Below are 16004 nucleotides of genomic sequence, written 5' to 3'. Positions count from 1 at the left end.
GTTTGGGAAACAATTTGCGAGTGTGGATACATGGCCGGACTGCAGTCAAATAAGCCAAGCAAGTTTCAATTCACATCTACCTAGGCCATCCAGTGACCATCTATCTATGTATATTCTTTGTTCGTCGGACAGACAGTCCCATCACATCTCGGAGATTGTCCCAGAAGCCCAGGTCATAGATGTTGTCAACATCCCTCATACTGTCAAGTCGCTTCCATCGCGGATCGGGTGGTACTTCGCGGCCAGGACGACGAACGATACGATTGGAGTCAGATGCCAGCAAGCATCCTTCCGTCGGAGGATCATCGTCGATGATAAGAATCTGATCAGTGTGGACCGGCCACGCTTGATCATGGGGAGTCATTGGCAGTGGGTTTTCAAATATCAAACTTCGCTTTGTCTTGAAGACAAAGCCATCCTCAACATCATCCTTCAAGTACGACCACTTGGATGTCTCGTTGGTAGTTGTGCCAGCCCAGATCAGGTAGACATGGTAAGCTAGGAAAGCACCCGCCAGCGGGGCAGTCATGAGCATCAAGAGGAAGACAGTCCCTATACGGGGATCGGCAGCAATCACAATACCCCAGATGTTGAAGTACATCGTCCATCCTTGCATGGCAGCCTTCATATCTGGCGGGACTAGCTCTTCGAGGGTCCCGGAAAGCAAGGAATAGCCAAGATAAGATCCGTAGACCAGCATGGCGGAAAGTGAGAGCAGCAGCGAGATGAAGTAAACGCAGTTGTTGGCTCCGACGCAGTTCATCAGCCAGACACAATGGTGATCGTGTCGTGACACGCAAGCCTGGCAGAAACTGCAATGCTTGCTACGCGCTGGCTTGAGGAAGTCACAGGTGGTACAGCGATGTCCTGGGTGGAAGAGGACTCGGTCGTATGGGTATCGTTTCATTTCTTCTTCGTGGTTTTCAGGTGTGATAAATGACTTTGTCATTACACACTTGTAGAGCAGAACATATGGTAATACAACAGCACCGGGGACCCAAAGTTTATGGGAGCTCGACAGCCGAGGCCATGCAGCTGGGACAAATACCCCTTCGCCAATCACGAGTAGTGATATAAAGAATATCTAGTGTAAAATATTAGCATACTGGTCGATCTATACAATCTGAAGACATACCAGAACCAAAGGATGATTCTCCTTCAATACATAGCTGCCGGATCGAGTCCAGCACCGCACTACTCGTCCGCCGAACAAGCGATTGTCGACAACAGCAATTCCATTGGGTAGATACACCCACAGAAGCAGATGTAAAAAAGCGACTGGTGTTTTTCTGAATTAATTAGCGCGTGTTGGGAACTCTTAGGCGCATTCTTTACCTGAAGGCCGGTAGCCTGCCAAACAGAGCGATAAAAGTGAACGCTGAGATTCCCAGAATCACCAGACCAACCGTTCTGAGAGCACCCATTGTTATTGTTCTTAGTTTCAAGTCACTCGTGCATTCTCTCGCAACTTCTCCAAGTTTCCTTTGTGATGCCCTTGATGCGTGGTTCGTCAGCGCCGAGTCAGTTTTGTGTACACCACGTGACCGCCGATTCCATCTTAAGACCAACTTTCAACGCGCGACCGTCTAAGGGAATTTACCATGCCATCCTGGGCTTCTCTCCAGGTTCTATCAAAGGCTCATGTCATATGCAGTCCTTTCGCCCGTGGATTATGATATTTGTGACACATTGACAGGTGATATCGCGTCCAGAGGTCAAGGACGCCGACAGCATCCCCTCCAGGGAGAGGATCACTAGAAATGGCGTCTTCTGGTAATGGCGGGACAGGAGATAGCCTGTTCAAAGGCGCAAAGTTTTGGCTGTCCCAGACTGTTCCGCAAAGGCTCAGGTTTAAAGAAATGATAGCGGTTTGTTGCCACTCCACCTATTCGATAATTCGGGAAGTTGACTGAGGTAGAAACATGGTGGCACGGTGGTGCTTATGGAGAAAGATGCCGACGTGAAGCTGGTAGATCACGCAAAGAAAGGCATTCCTCCTGATACGTGAGTCCTTTCTGTCCCGACTCAACTGTGAACTCATGCTAATGCGATGATAGATATTCCTATCGATATGTTGAACGGTCCATTCTAAATGGCCGGCTTGAAGACCTTGAAGCACACCGAGCTGGGACATCCAGACCTCGTCCGACTGGGGCAACTCACATTGCTACCAAAGGCACCAGACAACCCTTCACCTTGAAAGATGACCAGATCCTGTTTGACTGGATTGCGCATATTGAGAAAAAAGAGCCTGGAGCGCCTCTCAGCGGTAACAAAGTATACATAGAACTAGAACAACTTGTATGGTGGAACCTATCCTTTCCTTTGGAGAAAGTACGACAAAGACGCTAACATTCGAAACTCAGTGCCCTCGTCATTCATGGCAATCGTGGCGTACTCGATATGTGAGGCAGCTGCGTGGCAAGCCTCGGCCTGGTGGTGGAGTTCCCCAATCCCACCCTGAGTTTATGCAAGCTGCCCCATCCAGTTCAAAACGAAAGCGAGATTCAGGCCCCAAACCAGTCGACAAAGCTCAGGCAGCTGATTCCTCCTCAAAAAGGAGAGCAGTTGATACTGCTTCTAGCTTTGCTCAGCCCAGACCTCGTGTGCCGTCCCCTGGTGGGTCAACCCCATCAAATATGGCAGCAAAATCGGCGGCTGGGCCTCAATCCAGAGACGCTGTCTCCCCGTCTCCAACGGCAAGGGCACATGGTATCCGTGGAGACCCCACCCCCTTCCAGGTCCCAAGTCCTTTCGCAAACACTCGTCGTGGAAACCTTGCATTCCCGCCACCACCTTTCAATACGACACAACAACCAATTCCCGTTTCACGGCCAAGAGGAGACAACGCCTTTGCACAGTCGGGTCGGTTCAAGAAACAGCCAAACAAGGACAGACCCCAAGTCGACGATCCCTTCAAAGACCCAGTGGACGCCGTTTTCTTAGAGCTACCGTTCTTTCCGTCAAGTCCAACACCAGATGTGATGGACGATGACACTAGCGACGGACCAGACGTAGACACCTGGATCGATGAACGGCTAAGTTGGGGCATTGATGAGAATCACGTTTTTGACGCATTGCGCTGCACGAGTATGGTTCCGGATATGGCTGATAAAGTCCTGAAACACCTCGCTGCTGGAAATGGGATCCCCGAGGGCATACCTGGGGTGTGGACGGCAGATGATGATCGATGTCTACAGGCAGAAGAACGTGCAAACGTGGAACGAGCGTTGACGAAGCATGGTGCTGAGTTCGTGAAGGAGCGATGGGAGTACTACAGAATGGCACGGGAGGCGGGCCTCATTTAGTGATATCCATGGGAGGTTTTCTTTTTATCAGGCGCACGGATGGAAGTTACAGGGAAAGGAAGGAATTGCGGTTTAATGCACATGAGATAAGCCGGCTGTTAGCAGACGAAAGGACCAAATTACACCGGTTATGAAGAGCCCAGGAACGCTGAGAAAAGAAAAGCCTTGAAGTAAGAACAGAGGACGAATGTCAAGAGGGTACTGTGCCGCATCCAAGAGTACTTTGAAAAATTCCGTAGAGAGCATTGATCACGGATAATTCACCTTTTCACCTAGGTATCATATAAAGTAGATCCTCAGGCGAGTAACCGTCCCAATCATGTGCCTCTGACATGACCAGATGCATGACGCGCTTAACCGTCCTTGAAAACACTGCAAGGAATGTTAGTATACGTCAAGAATTTCGTGGGAGTGGCTGGACTCACAGATGTGATTCATAAAATTTGAGCATCTAATTGACAATTAGCATCATCAATTCCCTGTGGCTTGCAATTGGTGCTAGCATACCTTCATTGGGCACTTTTCATAGCAAGCCTCAATGGTCACCCTCGACTTTCTTCCATTGTTGAAGACGAGCCAAGCGTATAGGCCATTGTTCTCGGGGTCGCGGACAATTGTGTCAACTTCCTGGACCTCCTTGTCCCAGCTCTTGCCCTTGGGCACCCAGTCGGTAATGTTCTCGTCTGCGTCGGACTCCACTTTCTTGGTTTCCTTATGTGACTTGCGACGCTTGGGCTCAGCTGCGGAGGAGCTTGCGGTGGGTGTGGCGCTCTTGGAATCTGCCATGGACTTGCGCTTGCGGCCTGGCTTGGCCTTCGGCGGCGGTAATTCGGGCCTCCCGCCCACCTTCTTATAGTAAGCCGCGAGAATGTCACCGGCTCCTTCCCTATATTGTTTGTCAGTAAATGCGCGCGAGGTAGTCTCAGGCGTCGAGGCCCAATGCGTCCATATACGTACTTAAGACCTTCCTCTTCTTCCCATGTGCGGTCTGTCGGGTCTTCGTAGCCTTTCCACTTGACTAAAAGCTTGAGGGTGCCCTAAGGATCGCGGGTCAGCTTGCCGGACGCGAAATGAAGGCTGTGTTGTTGTCGACATACATCGTCCAGCCAGTCATGCTGAACAATCTCCTCGACGATGTACCTGTTCCTTGTCAGCAATAGTCTTCACCATTGAGCAGGAATGCGCGACTAACACTCCCTCCTCCTCTTCGTCGTCATCTTCGTCCTCTTCGGCCTGGTCATCGGCGGCCTTGTCTTCGGCCTGGTCTTCAGGCGCATCCCTAAAAGGTATGTCGCCAGATTCTTCGTCCGATATATCCTCCACGGGGGCTAGAGAATCCAAAAGTCAAAGATGCCCAAGCGCGCGTGATTGCGACAGATCAACAATGGACTCACTTACGAGGCATGGTTGGTCTGAATGGAGATATGAGGTTTGAGAGTCGTGAGAACAGATTGGCGATGCGAGGTCAGCACCTCAATTGTAGCTGTAAAAGTCAAGATAAAGATAGTCGCATACCAAGCAAGAGCATGGAGTTCAGTACGCGTGAAGGCGGACAAGAGACGCTAGTCTGTTTTGGGTAGTTAGAATTTCATTTGTCGAAAGTGCATTTCGGGAAGCTTCAACCCCTCGGATTTCATTCAAGCTGTGTTTTGCTGTCTTGCTCACTCTTGATTCCTTTTTCTCTTCCGAGCTCTCTCTCTCTCTCTCTTTTTAATCATTATACCCTGCCAGGTGGCAGCCCACCGTCAATATGGCAATGCGTAAGGAACACCCCCCATACCCCTCATTCTTGAAATGTGCTATGGCTAACTATCTCCATTTTGATCTTGAACAGAGCTTGATATGTCTCAAGGTGACTATCTACCAAATTCCAGCCTAATACAACTCGAATCCGGGAGCTGACACTCAAGGGTAGCCCAAGTCTTGAAGGACGAGCAGGGACGGCCATTCATCGTTGTTCGGGAGTACGTTCACCGCTACGCCGACCTTTCCGCTTTCATATACCATTGAGGGTCAAATGGTTGATATTCAGTGCTGACGGAGATGTGATAAAACAGTCAGGGAAAGAAGAAGAGACAGCACGGCACCGAGGCTGTCAAGTCACACATTGTTGCCGCTAAGACAGTGGCCAGCATTGTTAAGACTTCTCTGGTATGGCACTCGACAACCGAGGGGCGGATCGGCATCTAACTCTTATTCATAGGGTCCCCGTGGTCTCGACAAGATTCTGATCTCCGCGGACGGCGACATCACCGTCACCAACGATGGCGCAACCATTCTCGGCCAGGTGCGACTACGAACTCCTTTTCTTCCGCGAGGTTCAATTTCAATCCGGGAAGCTAATACGTGGGATATCAATAGATGGAGATCACGAACAACGTGGCGAAGCTCCTAGTCGAGCTCTCGAAGTCTCAGGATGAGGAGATTGGTGATGGTACAACCGGTGTGGTGGTGCTCGCAGCTGCCATGCTGGAGCAAGCCTCGGACCTCATTGACAAGGGCATCCATCCCATCCGTATTGCCGATGGATACGACCAGGCTTGCGAGATCGCCGTCGCCGAACTCGACAGAATCAGTGACGAAATTCCTTTCAGCAAAGATGATACCTCCAACCTCCTCCAGGTGGCCAAGACCAGTCTCGGCAGCAAGATGTATGGATCCGTGGATGTGCAAACAATCGTTTGATGCTGACAACTTCGCAGTGTCTCCAAGTCTCACGACCAATTCGCCAAGATCGCCGTTGATGCTGTGCTCTCGGTTGCCGACCTTGAGCGCAAGGATGTCGATTTCGAACTAATCAAGGTGGACGGCAAGGTCGGTGGATCCCTAGAGGACTCTTTGCTTGTCCAAGGTGTTATTGTGGACAAGGACTTCTCTCACCCCCAGATGCCCGATGAGGTTCGGGATGCCAAGCTGGCTATCCTTACCTGTCCCTTCGAGCCCCCTAAGCCCAAGACTAAGCACAAACTTGACATCACATCCGTCGAAGAGTTCAAGAAGTTGCAGGATTACGAGAAGGAGAAGTTCACAGAGATGATTCAGAAGCTGAAGGACTCTGGTGCCAACCTTGTTATCTGTCAGTGGGGTTTCGACGACGAGGCCAACCACCTCCTGCTCCAGAACGAGCTCCCTGCTGTCCGCTGGGTCGGTGGACCTGAGATTGAGCTGATTGCCATTGCCACAAACGGCCGCATTGTGCCCCGCTTCGAGGATCTGACCTCTGACAAGCTCGGCACAGCTGGTAAGGTCCGTGAGATGAGCTTCGGTACCACAAGAGAGAAGATGCTGGTTATCGAGGAGTGCGCCAACAGCCGTGCTGTGACCGTTTTCATTCGTGGAAGTAACAAGATGGTAGGTAGACCCGCGAGAAGGCAAGAGTGTATCAGTTGCTAACCTCAACTAGATCATTGATGAGGCCAAGCGGTCACTACACGATGCTCTGTGTGTCGTCCGCAACCTGGTCCGTGACAACCGTGTTGTCTACGGTGGCGGTGCTGCTGAGATTGCTTGCTCTCTCGCTGTTGAGGATGCTGCTGTCAAGAGCCCTGGCATTGAGCAATATGCCATGCGCGCTTTCGCTGATGCGCTTGATGCCGTCCCTCTTGCCCTTTCCGAGAACTCTGGTCTCAGCCCCATTGAGACCCTTGCTTCCATTAAGTCGCGCCAAGTTAAGGAGAAGAACACCCGCCTCGGTGTTGACTGCATGCAAACCGGTACCAATGGTAAGTTATTTGAACATTTTTGTTCATTGATGTGCATTCATTAACTTCTATCTCAGATATGCGCGAACACTTCGCCATTGACCCCCTGATCGGCAAGCGCCAGCAGCTTCTGCTTGCTACCCAGCTTTGCCGTATGGTTCTTAAGGTATGACTTTCTTTTTCCTTTCTTGTCTTGTCGCATACTGACTTACAATTAGATCAACAACGTTATCATCTCCGGTGACGACGAGTCAGAGTTCTAGATTACTCGGCTCTAGTACTAATCGGCGATGGTAAAAGAAAAAATTGATGATTCTGGTTTGCCTATGTAAAAACATGGTCCCTTACATAGAACCTTTCGGTTGCAATGAAAGCGAAAGGATTGATAATGTCTCTCATCTTGCCGATATTCCTGCTCTACTTTAGACGTGAACTATGCAGGCAACCAGCTGGATCTATATTTTTTCTCCATTTACGAAGTTAGGTCTAAATAAATGCAAGACAGACCACTCAGGGCGCCTCATCGGAACTGTCTGAAAAGATTACAGGTGCAAGTATAACGAGACACATCGATACAGCTTGCGTACATATCAAACACACGGTCATGTCGGTCTTACCTTGCCTGCCTAGGGCAAGACGAAATATAACTTCCTACGACCAGAAAGGAAAGCAACGCAAAATACACACCAGTGACTCACTGAAACTAGCATACTAACACCAACATACCGACACATTCAAGCATATACAGTTTTCGTAGCGATCCGTGCCTCCATTCGGGTTCCTCAGGGTTCGCCATTGCTCACGAGGGTACACCCGATATGCCGAGGAACAACACCGTACTGCCCCAAAAAGAAAAGGAAAGAAAGCACATACACACACCCTCTCTTCAGATGTTTCCGACATCAACTGCCGATTCTAACTTCCGGAGATAGACTTCCGCTCAACCTCGGTGTGTTATTACCATTCCCATGAATGCCACCTACACCAGAGGTTAACTGGTGACCTGACCCCGTCGAGAGATCTACACTGCCATGTTACCCGGATACGAGAAACTGAACATACGGCTCTTTCCTTTGGGTCTGGCGATCGTTGAATCCACCTGCAGCTGTGCATCTGAGTCTGAGTCTTGGTCATGATGGTATATCAAATGAGTGATGCGTTGTTCGATACCCTCTGTCCGCTGTCAGCCCCTTTCCCTCCCTATTTCTTCCACTTTCGGGTAGAAAGATGGTCACACCTGCGATGGTTGAAGCGAGGATACACATGGTAGCTGCCTTTTCTTCATGGATACGAGATGAGAAGATCCGATCGTCGTTGCATGTAGGGTCGACCTTCGATGAAGTAATTCGTACGACATGCACGCAAAATCAGTAGGAAAGGGTAGCGATCAGCGATCTCCAGCTTTGCAGTGACGATTCTTCCAGGTTATACAAAACACGAAAAGACAAAGTCTAACATCCCCAAAGCTACACTACACGAGATGTGACAAGCTCTTTGTTCTTATGTCTTGCGTTCTGCTGTATCATCGCCCATCAGGGGAATCACTTCGGGCAACGAGAGGTACCGACCTATGGGACGGGCTGGAATTGTAATTTCTGCATATAGGGTTTAGGTAACTGTCGGAGCTTGCTGGGCTTTGGCAGGACGTCCGAATCGGAATACTATGGTGGGTGGTGGCCGCGTAGGCTTGTTATGCTGTATGCCCTTGCCCCCGAAGGACATACTGTATACCTATTTCAGAAATAGTGTTTAGCTGAACTAAGAGTCAGAGAGTCGGATTTTTTTTCTTTTTTTTCTCTTCCTCTTTCGTGTCTTCTTTGCCCGGTACGATGGGGCTTTCAGCTTGGTTCAGGGATTCAAGGTTTGATTTCTGGGTTGCACAATGCATGGAAGTACAATCCTAGTCCTCCATTATGCGAATGACTAATTTTGGGGTCTTAGATTTATTGAGGCTTGACTGGGGATAATGCCTTGTCTGGTCAGGTTTCTTTTGTCTGGTGTTTCTTTTTTCTTCATGAGTGTCGTGGGTGACTAGTGAAATGAGTTTAATGCTCTCCTGAACATCCAAATCCGTGAATGTAATTTAACTGTTGAGTTACTTACTCGCTGTGCCAATCTAATAAAGCCAGAGAACGGCCTAGACTCAACAAAACAAAGTCTAGACCAACATATCACAACGAAACCAGCCGTTATTATTTTGAGACAGCAACAGGAAGTCAATGAACTTGACCTGCAGTGCAATTCCAAAGCAAAAAGAAGGAAACAAATGTCACTCGAGCATGAAGACTTTATTGTACATACCACTGCATCAAATCCCTACAGCAAAGCATAGCATCTACATACGTACAATAATGCCACCATCCCTGTATATTAGTCCTGCGTCTCCCGCGGCAGGTAAATTTAAAGACCTCCATGGCCCGCAGCAGGCCAAGTCCAAAAGGCGGCATAAATTGAAAATGCGACAGGCGCCACCACAGGACGCACGTCAGCAAAAGCATCACTGCAGGCCAAGTACAGTATTCGGGTATAATTAGGTACAACATAACACTCTACATGTAACTACCTGGCTGGGCCGGATAGACTGGGGGGAGGCCGATAGATGAATAGGTTCGAGCTCTCGCATCGGGCCGAATGCCAATCCATCGCTGCGGTGTGATGGCGCTGACAGGTACGAGTGGAAGCCCCAATCTCGCGGTGATTCTCGTCCACGGGGCTTGTTTGCAATTTCGTGGGACGTGGGGTTTGTTCAGTTTTTTGGCTGCCTTTTTTTGGTTGTCTGGGTGGTGAGGTCCAGGCTTGGGTACGATGGTCTCGATATTGGCTTTGCTTATTGGTTTGCAATGGGTCTGGGCTTTTTGTATAACGTGGGTGAGACCTTGGTTTATGTTGTTTACCCGAGACTGCTATACATGTTTCTGTTGTGCTTTTTCTTGATCTTTTCGTTGGGTTGTAGACATCTATTCATGTCAGTTGGGTGGTATCTAATATAGGATCTGGAAGATAAATCTGAGAATCCCCTTATTGAGTTCTATATCATCCTTAACACAGTATACAGTTAACCACTCGTACCTAGCTTGGATAGCTCAAGAAGGTGGATCTGGATGGTAAGCATGTTCATAAAATCTAGAGGCTCCTACATGCGTCTGCCTCTAGTATTCCGAAGACGTAATGATGGTTTGAGAACCACTTTGTCAGTGTTTGCACTTGGTTTCCGGTCTGTCATCTTTCCTAAAATGGGTCACCCACAGTGAGCACAGATTAGGGTAGAAAATTTGGCAATCTCAGTTCGATTCGGTGGCTCATGGGCAAAAGACCGTCAAGCACACCATTGCTTGAATGGTTGATCTTGACTTTACCCTTCATCACTATGTTATGCACATCGGTCAGATCGTGATAAGTGGTCTGTCCATCGGGCAGTGACGATTGTCAGTCTGTCATGCCGAGGCTCATCTCAAGTCGTGTGGTACATTGGCTGAGGGCCACGAAAGTTTCTCCAAGACACAAAGAAGTCACACTTGTACTATCAAGGCAGATAGCCAAGCATATTATAATCAATGATGCTAGTTCTGAGATTGGTAGACCTCGAAGAGCCAGTTCGGAAATAAATTCGTGAGCGGACGGCGGTATCACTGATCTCAAATATTGCCATGATCCTGTTCGATAAGGAGAAATGAGTATCGTGCCTTTTTCCTTCTAGTGGTAGTCCATCGGAAGGACGTCTGCCGGTCCCTAGAACCACTGTCCAGATGACCTGGAAGACGGCTCGGCTCCATGTGGAACGGGGCGAGCGGGAGGAGAGTGGACAAACCGAGGTCACGATTATTGATGAAGCAAGTGAAGAAAGTGACGGTTCTAATTTAGGAAGGTGAGTTAATAGTTAATCATTGATCGAGTCAGCCTCATAGGTGCCAGAATCTGAATCACCAGGATGTTCACATGGCATCGTCTATCGACGTGGCTTCGATCTGTCCGCAGTTGAGCAAGAACTCCAGAACACGTCTCTTCTGCTTCTTCGCTCGTGACAATAATTACATGTAGATTGGGCGTCGATTTTGAAACTTGCCTTGGAGATTTGTCACTTTCAATATATGTGGAGGTCATATTGCTCCTTTGCAGCCTTCTTCGGGGAATCGGTGGTCTAGTCACACGACTGCGATGCACCTGTCAACCATCGACACATCACAAACCCAGTGATCGCTCGGCGCTAGATTTACGCATAATGACCCCTGCTGTTGGCTGCCTTGGGCGCTATTCGGTCTCACCGGATCTTGATCGCTATCTCGCTATAGATGCTTCCGGCTTACAGTATAGATCGGAAATCGTATGGTATTATTTCAGGAATGACAATACTTTGAATCCCCTGATCTGTCGGCTGTTAGTTTTTTATTCTCTGTATTCTATTTTCGTCAGAACGAAAATGGACCTATTTCTAGTCTCGGACTGGGGTAGCGTTGGGCCCCCTGGCCGGATGCGGCCGTACATACCTCCGGGGTGTCCCATCGATGTTGCTTCCCCAGATTTCGATCTCCACAGCGGATATATGCTCTTACATGAAGCTATAGCTATGAAGGTTCTTCATGTTTAAGATAGATGTACAAGGGGTTTTAGTTTTCTAGAACTATGGTGAAAGTTTGAGTGTAGGTGCAATAGCGATATATTTTATTCCCCAGCACCGCCATAGTGGCTTGCGACCACCAACTCAGCAAGCCCAAAAACATGTTTGATTTGACGTATGTAACAACTTACTCCCAGTCCATATTCAAATCATACGCGACCAATAGCAGCCAAGGCGGACGGGGAAGCACCTGACAAAGCCGGATAAATGAGCCCGGGAGGCTCCATCAAAGAACCCCCACACTCAACGCCTCGTATTCCACCGAAACAAATACTTAAGACTTCAAAAAATGGACCAAAGGCCTAGATTTAATTACCTGGCCAGCGCCTGCAGCCAGCCATGGCTGCCAGGCGTCAAGGCAAACAGCCCAAGCGGGCGATCAGTCGATCACGAAGCCGTCGCGTGGCGCGCCATGAGAAAGAAGTATACAGTTGTAGAACCGACAACAATGCCTACAGGATTCATATATTCAGCGATTTAACCGGTCCAGAGGCTAAAGGCCCAGACTACAGCTCGATGAAACAACCCACACAGATACGCTATCAAAGACAGCGATCTCGGACTTCCGCCACAATCACAGCGAGAGAGACCGAAGCTACGGTAATTAGACAGGTCTTTGTTCACAGCCGCCACAGCCGTTCTGGGCATGGAAAAAGCAAAGAGAGCTGTCAGGAGATAGCCGCCCCCAAACAGCCACCGGGGGCTGCACATGGTCCGATGCAGTCAGCTTGCGATTTGGGATCGTTATTGGCTGGTTGGGCCCTGATCAGCACGTATCTTATTCAATTGTTTGCGCGACGGCAGAGAGCGAAAATGAAAATGAGATCTGACTGCGCCTATAGGTTGATAGGTCTAAGCTGTTAGTCAAGTGATTTTGTCAGGTCTATTTCGGGACTCTCCATGTCTTTGATTACTTCGGAAGCCCAATCCAACAATAAAAAGCAAGTATGATTTCTTTCGGGGCTCGCATGGAGGGAGTCTCAATTTTCCTTTTGGGTATGGTATCTCGAGGTTTGGAAGGGTTTGAGATCAGCTGGTACAACTTGAATCAGGGGTCTGGAAAAGCTGTTCAAAATGGAAGTAGAGAGGCCGCATTACAGGGGGCTGTCATTCATCAATGTTTGATGTAAATACCATGCAGTAAGAACAAGCAAAGAAATGAGATGAGGCGACTGTTACATTCAATTGCCGTCTCTATCGAGAGTCTATCCTCGCAGTATGCTTCCCCAGAAACATAGGAGGTGGCGGATGAAGCATAAGGCCAAAATTCTTGTGCTATAGAGTATAGACCCTTGCACAAAGTACAAAGCTCAGGGAAGTGGGTCCACAACGTCGGAAAATGAGAGCAGACATGCCAGGGCTACCAAATACCTGGAAAAGGGATCTGCAGCACAGGGAGGATAGATTGAATATATTCCAAACAAGGGCGTCTTCGACGATCCGGGATCAGGGACCGTCGATATTGAAGGGCTAGACCTTTTCGACGGCATGCATGGGTATGTGCTCTAGTAGTAGTTGCTGGTTGAAGGAGCAACACAGTATTGCCAGCATGATCTGAGCACATTTCACTATTTACTACTAAGTTTTGGACGAGACTGTTCAACGTGGGATGTCATAACTAGCGAAAACAAAGAGACAAGAGTCCACAACGATCTCTGTCTAGGGCAGGGATGCACTGAATAACCGGACCGGATATTTAAAAGACGACTATCACAGAAAGTGAAAAGGAAACAAGGCCAAAGCTATTCTGAAACTGATCGTCGCGGATATGCAAGTCTTCCTTCCGGCTGGATTGCACCCAGGAACACAACCCCTCCCATCGCAGTCCCAACTAAAACTAAGTTCCCAGAGCTCGCAGACCGCCAATAGAGCAAGCTTTCCTACGATCTGGAAGATTCCCCGGACTCAGCATCTATCCCTTGTTCCGAGGTCACATGCGTTAAGGGCTGGGGTCGATCTTTGCGGAGTCGGGAAGCGGCAGACAAAGAGGACAGAAAGTCAGAACGGTCATGACGCACTCTATTGCCTTGCCTCTTTTTTTCACATTGGTATGAATGCATCCAAATCGAGATTGAGTTCGTTTGTCCACCTGACCGGAGTCTTCAATCAAAACTATGTCCGGCTTCCAACTCCCGATATCCCTTGCTCGAGTCATATCAGCCCGTTGGACTCCTCAAGGACAAAGGGCTGGGATACCGAGGCTCAAGTGACGTACCCCCTCTGTCGATTTGCTATACCTGTATACATGTGTATATTGGAGTCAGATAGATAAACACGCACAGACAACCGGGGAAGCGGGCCAGAATCGGGTGTGAAATTGGAGAATGTGATTTGCTCCTCCCCATGAGAGACAGATCACCGCAAATTTGCGATCAAGATCAAGGGGAAACAAAGACTGTTACGGAGTGACTGTAATTAAGGAGACCATGGGAGTAATGATCGGAGTCACCCTCGCACATGGTGATTTGTTACATGCTTGGCCACAGATATGAAGGGCAGTCACCGGCGTCGCGCCCTGTCGCCATGGAGGAGGACTCTGGCTGTTGGTTTGTTGACATAAAGCGCGTCCAGGAACAGTGTGTCACTTTAACCTTAGTCTAGGCATCATAGATCTCGAATGACATATTCTATCTCACCTCTACCTATCAGCCATTTACCCAGAATAGGTAAAGCAAGTCTTACCGATCGACACGGCTTATGGTGTGCCCATGCATGATCATACATTGGGATAAACGATAATTTTTCTGCATCACAATGGTGTTGGCTTTGAACAATGTCTAGCTGGTTACCCCTGAGCCTGATGATTGCGTTGAAGTGGCAAGGTGGGCGTCTGTAGTGGTGCTACGAGTCCAAATCATTGGACCAGATTTCCATACACTACTATCGCAGGGTTTGAGGCGTAAATCAACCAATTTCTTGAAGTGGACAAAGTCGGACCGACATCCATGTTCATCTCATCACATGAACTAATGTCGCCTCGCCAACACAGCCTCAGAATTCCATGTCACCGAGGAAATCTCCACATCATGTGACTTACCTGCGCGTGACTTTGCCACGGTATGAGTTGGCAAGGACTCCCCTCCGTACTCCGTACTACCCGTTTATCCATTCAGTAAGGATCTCGAAGAGCGCGGTCATGACTTGCGTCTACTGTCATCTGCATCCTCTTTGGCACCTCAGTCTGCCCGTGGTCATCTCGTGGCCATGGAGTATTGTACAACCGATCCAGTATCCCACGTCTTACTGATCTACCCCAGGAATCCCTTCTCCTAGCCAGTGGGACCTCGGTGTCCACATTTCCCGTCCCCCAGGACAGAATGAGGGCGTGACTTTTTCCCGAACTATTAGAAGCCTCAACCAGGTAGATCATCCTGCAGCACGCCTACGTTAATGTGGTATCTCATTCGCAGTTTCATATCGCCACCTGGTACCACCCGAATCGCAGTGAGACAGGAGGCTACACTATAGAGTGAGTCAAGATGAGGTGAGGTCTCCCACCTCTCGAGATGATCTCGACAGGAGCCTGGGAGATTGTTTGTGCAAGCCTCACCAATAGAGGGTCAGCAGCCTCGAAAAGTCAGGCTGCACCAGCGGTCAGAGAATGCTTCGCGTCCTGTAGACGATTGGCAGTCATGCCATACATCCGCAGGGATTTGTCTAATACCAACGAACTGTTTTGAACGAATCAGACGACTTGGTTGATTTTTCGTCAGTGGAGATATACTATGCTTGGTTGCTTGTACTCTTTTCTTTGTCTTGGACTGAGATATCAGACACTGCATGTAGATGTTTAGCCTGTCGGATGAATTTGGAAGTGAATTGCAGACTCTTGTTTCTTCCCCGCAAAAACTAGACCAACTTTACCTATTTTAGACTCCTAGATGATCCCAGCCTCTCTAAGCTTCCCCCACTCGAGGTGACAGGGGGGTGGGATTAGCTACACGCAAGATCCAGGTATCCTAGGTAGTATCACTTTCCTGTTAACGGTATATGTGAACATCACATGATGAAACGTGCGCCGTGTGTGACTTTGCCCCGGCAGGGGTGTGGACGATCCTATCCCAAGCCCCCGGGTAGTTGGAATCGGGTAGGGAGACACAGTTCCTTTCCGCCAGTCCGGGCTACAGTTGCTCTAAACGTCCTCCCCGTGACGAACCGAGTCGCCTCTGTAATTTCATAATGACGGATGCCCCCTGGAAAACAAGAAAGGACAGAAGCTACCTAGGTACTTCCGCAGCCCGTGACTAAGTATGGTTTGTGACACTGCTGTCGTGTCCTGGGTCAAAGATAGAAACTAGAATAAAAAAGAAACTGGGATGTGGCCTTTCGGAAGATAAGAGAAGAAAAGAAAAAGAAAAAGGGCGGTAAGGCTGATTCGCA

At 49.0% G+C, this 16004-nt stretch overlaps 5 protein-coding genes across 5 annotated transcripts; 3 read left to right on the top strand and 2 right to left on the bottom strand.

The window, feature by feature from the left end:
* Nucleotides 1-100: 100 nt before the first annotated feature.
* N7446_007049 (DHHC family palmitoyltransferase) lies at nt 101-1424 on the bottom strand (the record flags this gene model as incomplete). The annotated part of the gene is made up of 3 exons (XM_058515795.1): nt 101-1084; nt 1136-1289; nt 1336-1424. 3 exons carry the CDS (start codon nt 1422-1424, stop codon nt 101-103), a joined length of 1227 nt encoding a protein of 408 aa, XP_058372973.1.
* A 336-nt stretch (nt 1425-1760) lies between these two features.
* On the top strand, nt 1761-3308 carry N7446_007048 (putative transcription factor Rap1; the record flags this gene model as incomplete). Its single annotated transcript, XM_058515794.1, has 4 exons — nt 1761-1868; nt 1919-2004; nt 2058-2301; nt 2367-3308. 4 exons carry the CDS (start codon nt 1761-1763, stop codon nt 3306-3308), a joined length of 1380 nt encoding a protein of 459 aa, XP_058372972.1.
* Nucleotides 3309-3661: 353 nt separating this feature from the next.
* Nucleotides 3662-4713, bottom strand: N7446_007047 (chromo domain-containing protein; the record flags this gene model as incomplete). Its single annotated transcript, XM_058515793.1, has 7 exons — nt 3662-3680; nt 3734-3759; nt 3816-4194; nt 4266-4345; nt 4406-4448; nt 4501-4636; nt 4707-4713. 7 exons carry the CDS (start codon nt 4711-4713, stop codon nt 3662-3664), a joined length of 690 nt encoding a protein of 229 aa, XP_058372971.1.
* A 345-nt stretch (nt 4714-5058) lies between these two features.
* N7446_007046 (chaperonin-containing T-complex subunit CCT5) lies at nt 5059-7272 on the top strand (the record flags this gene model as incomplete). The annotated part of the gene is made up of 10 exons (XM_058515792.1): nt 5059-5068; nt 5143-5160; nt 5224-5272; nt 5366-5459; nt 5512-5595; nt 5670-5959; nt 6011-6659; nt 6712-7030; nt 7087-7175; nt 7228-7272. 10 exons carry the CDS (start codon nt 5059-5061, stop codon nt 7270-7272), a joined length of 1647 nt encoding a protein of 548 aa, XP_058372970.1.
* Nucleotides 7273-10755: 3483 nt separating this feature from the next.
* N7446_007045 (uncharacterized protein) lies at nt 10756-11047 on the top strand (the record flags this gene model as incomplete). Its single annotated transcript, XM_058515791.1, has 2 exons — nt 10756-10874; nt 10915-11047. The coding sequence occupies 2 exons, from the start codon at nt 10756-10758 to the stop codon at nt 11045-11047; spliced, it is 252 nt and encodes an 83-aa protein (XP_058372969.1).
* Between the last annotated feature and the right edge of the window lie 4957 nt (nt 11048-16004).

Source organism: Penicillium canescens (genome assembly GCF_028828765.1).
Source record: "Penicillium canescens strain IBT 15451 chromosome Unknown utg000004l_segment0_segment0, whole genome shotgun sequence".
In the NCBI taxonomy this organism is placed as follows: Eukaryota; Fungi; Ascomycota; class Eurotiomycetes; order Eurotiales; family Aspergillaceae; genus Penicillium; species Penicillium canescens.
Note: the sequence above shows the minus strand (reverse complement) of the source record. Positions and strands in the feature narration are given on the sequence as shown.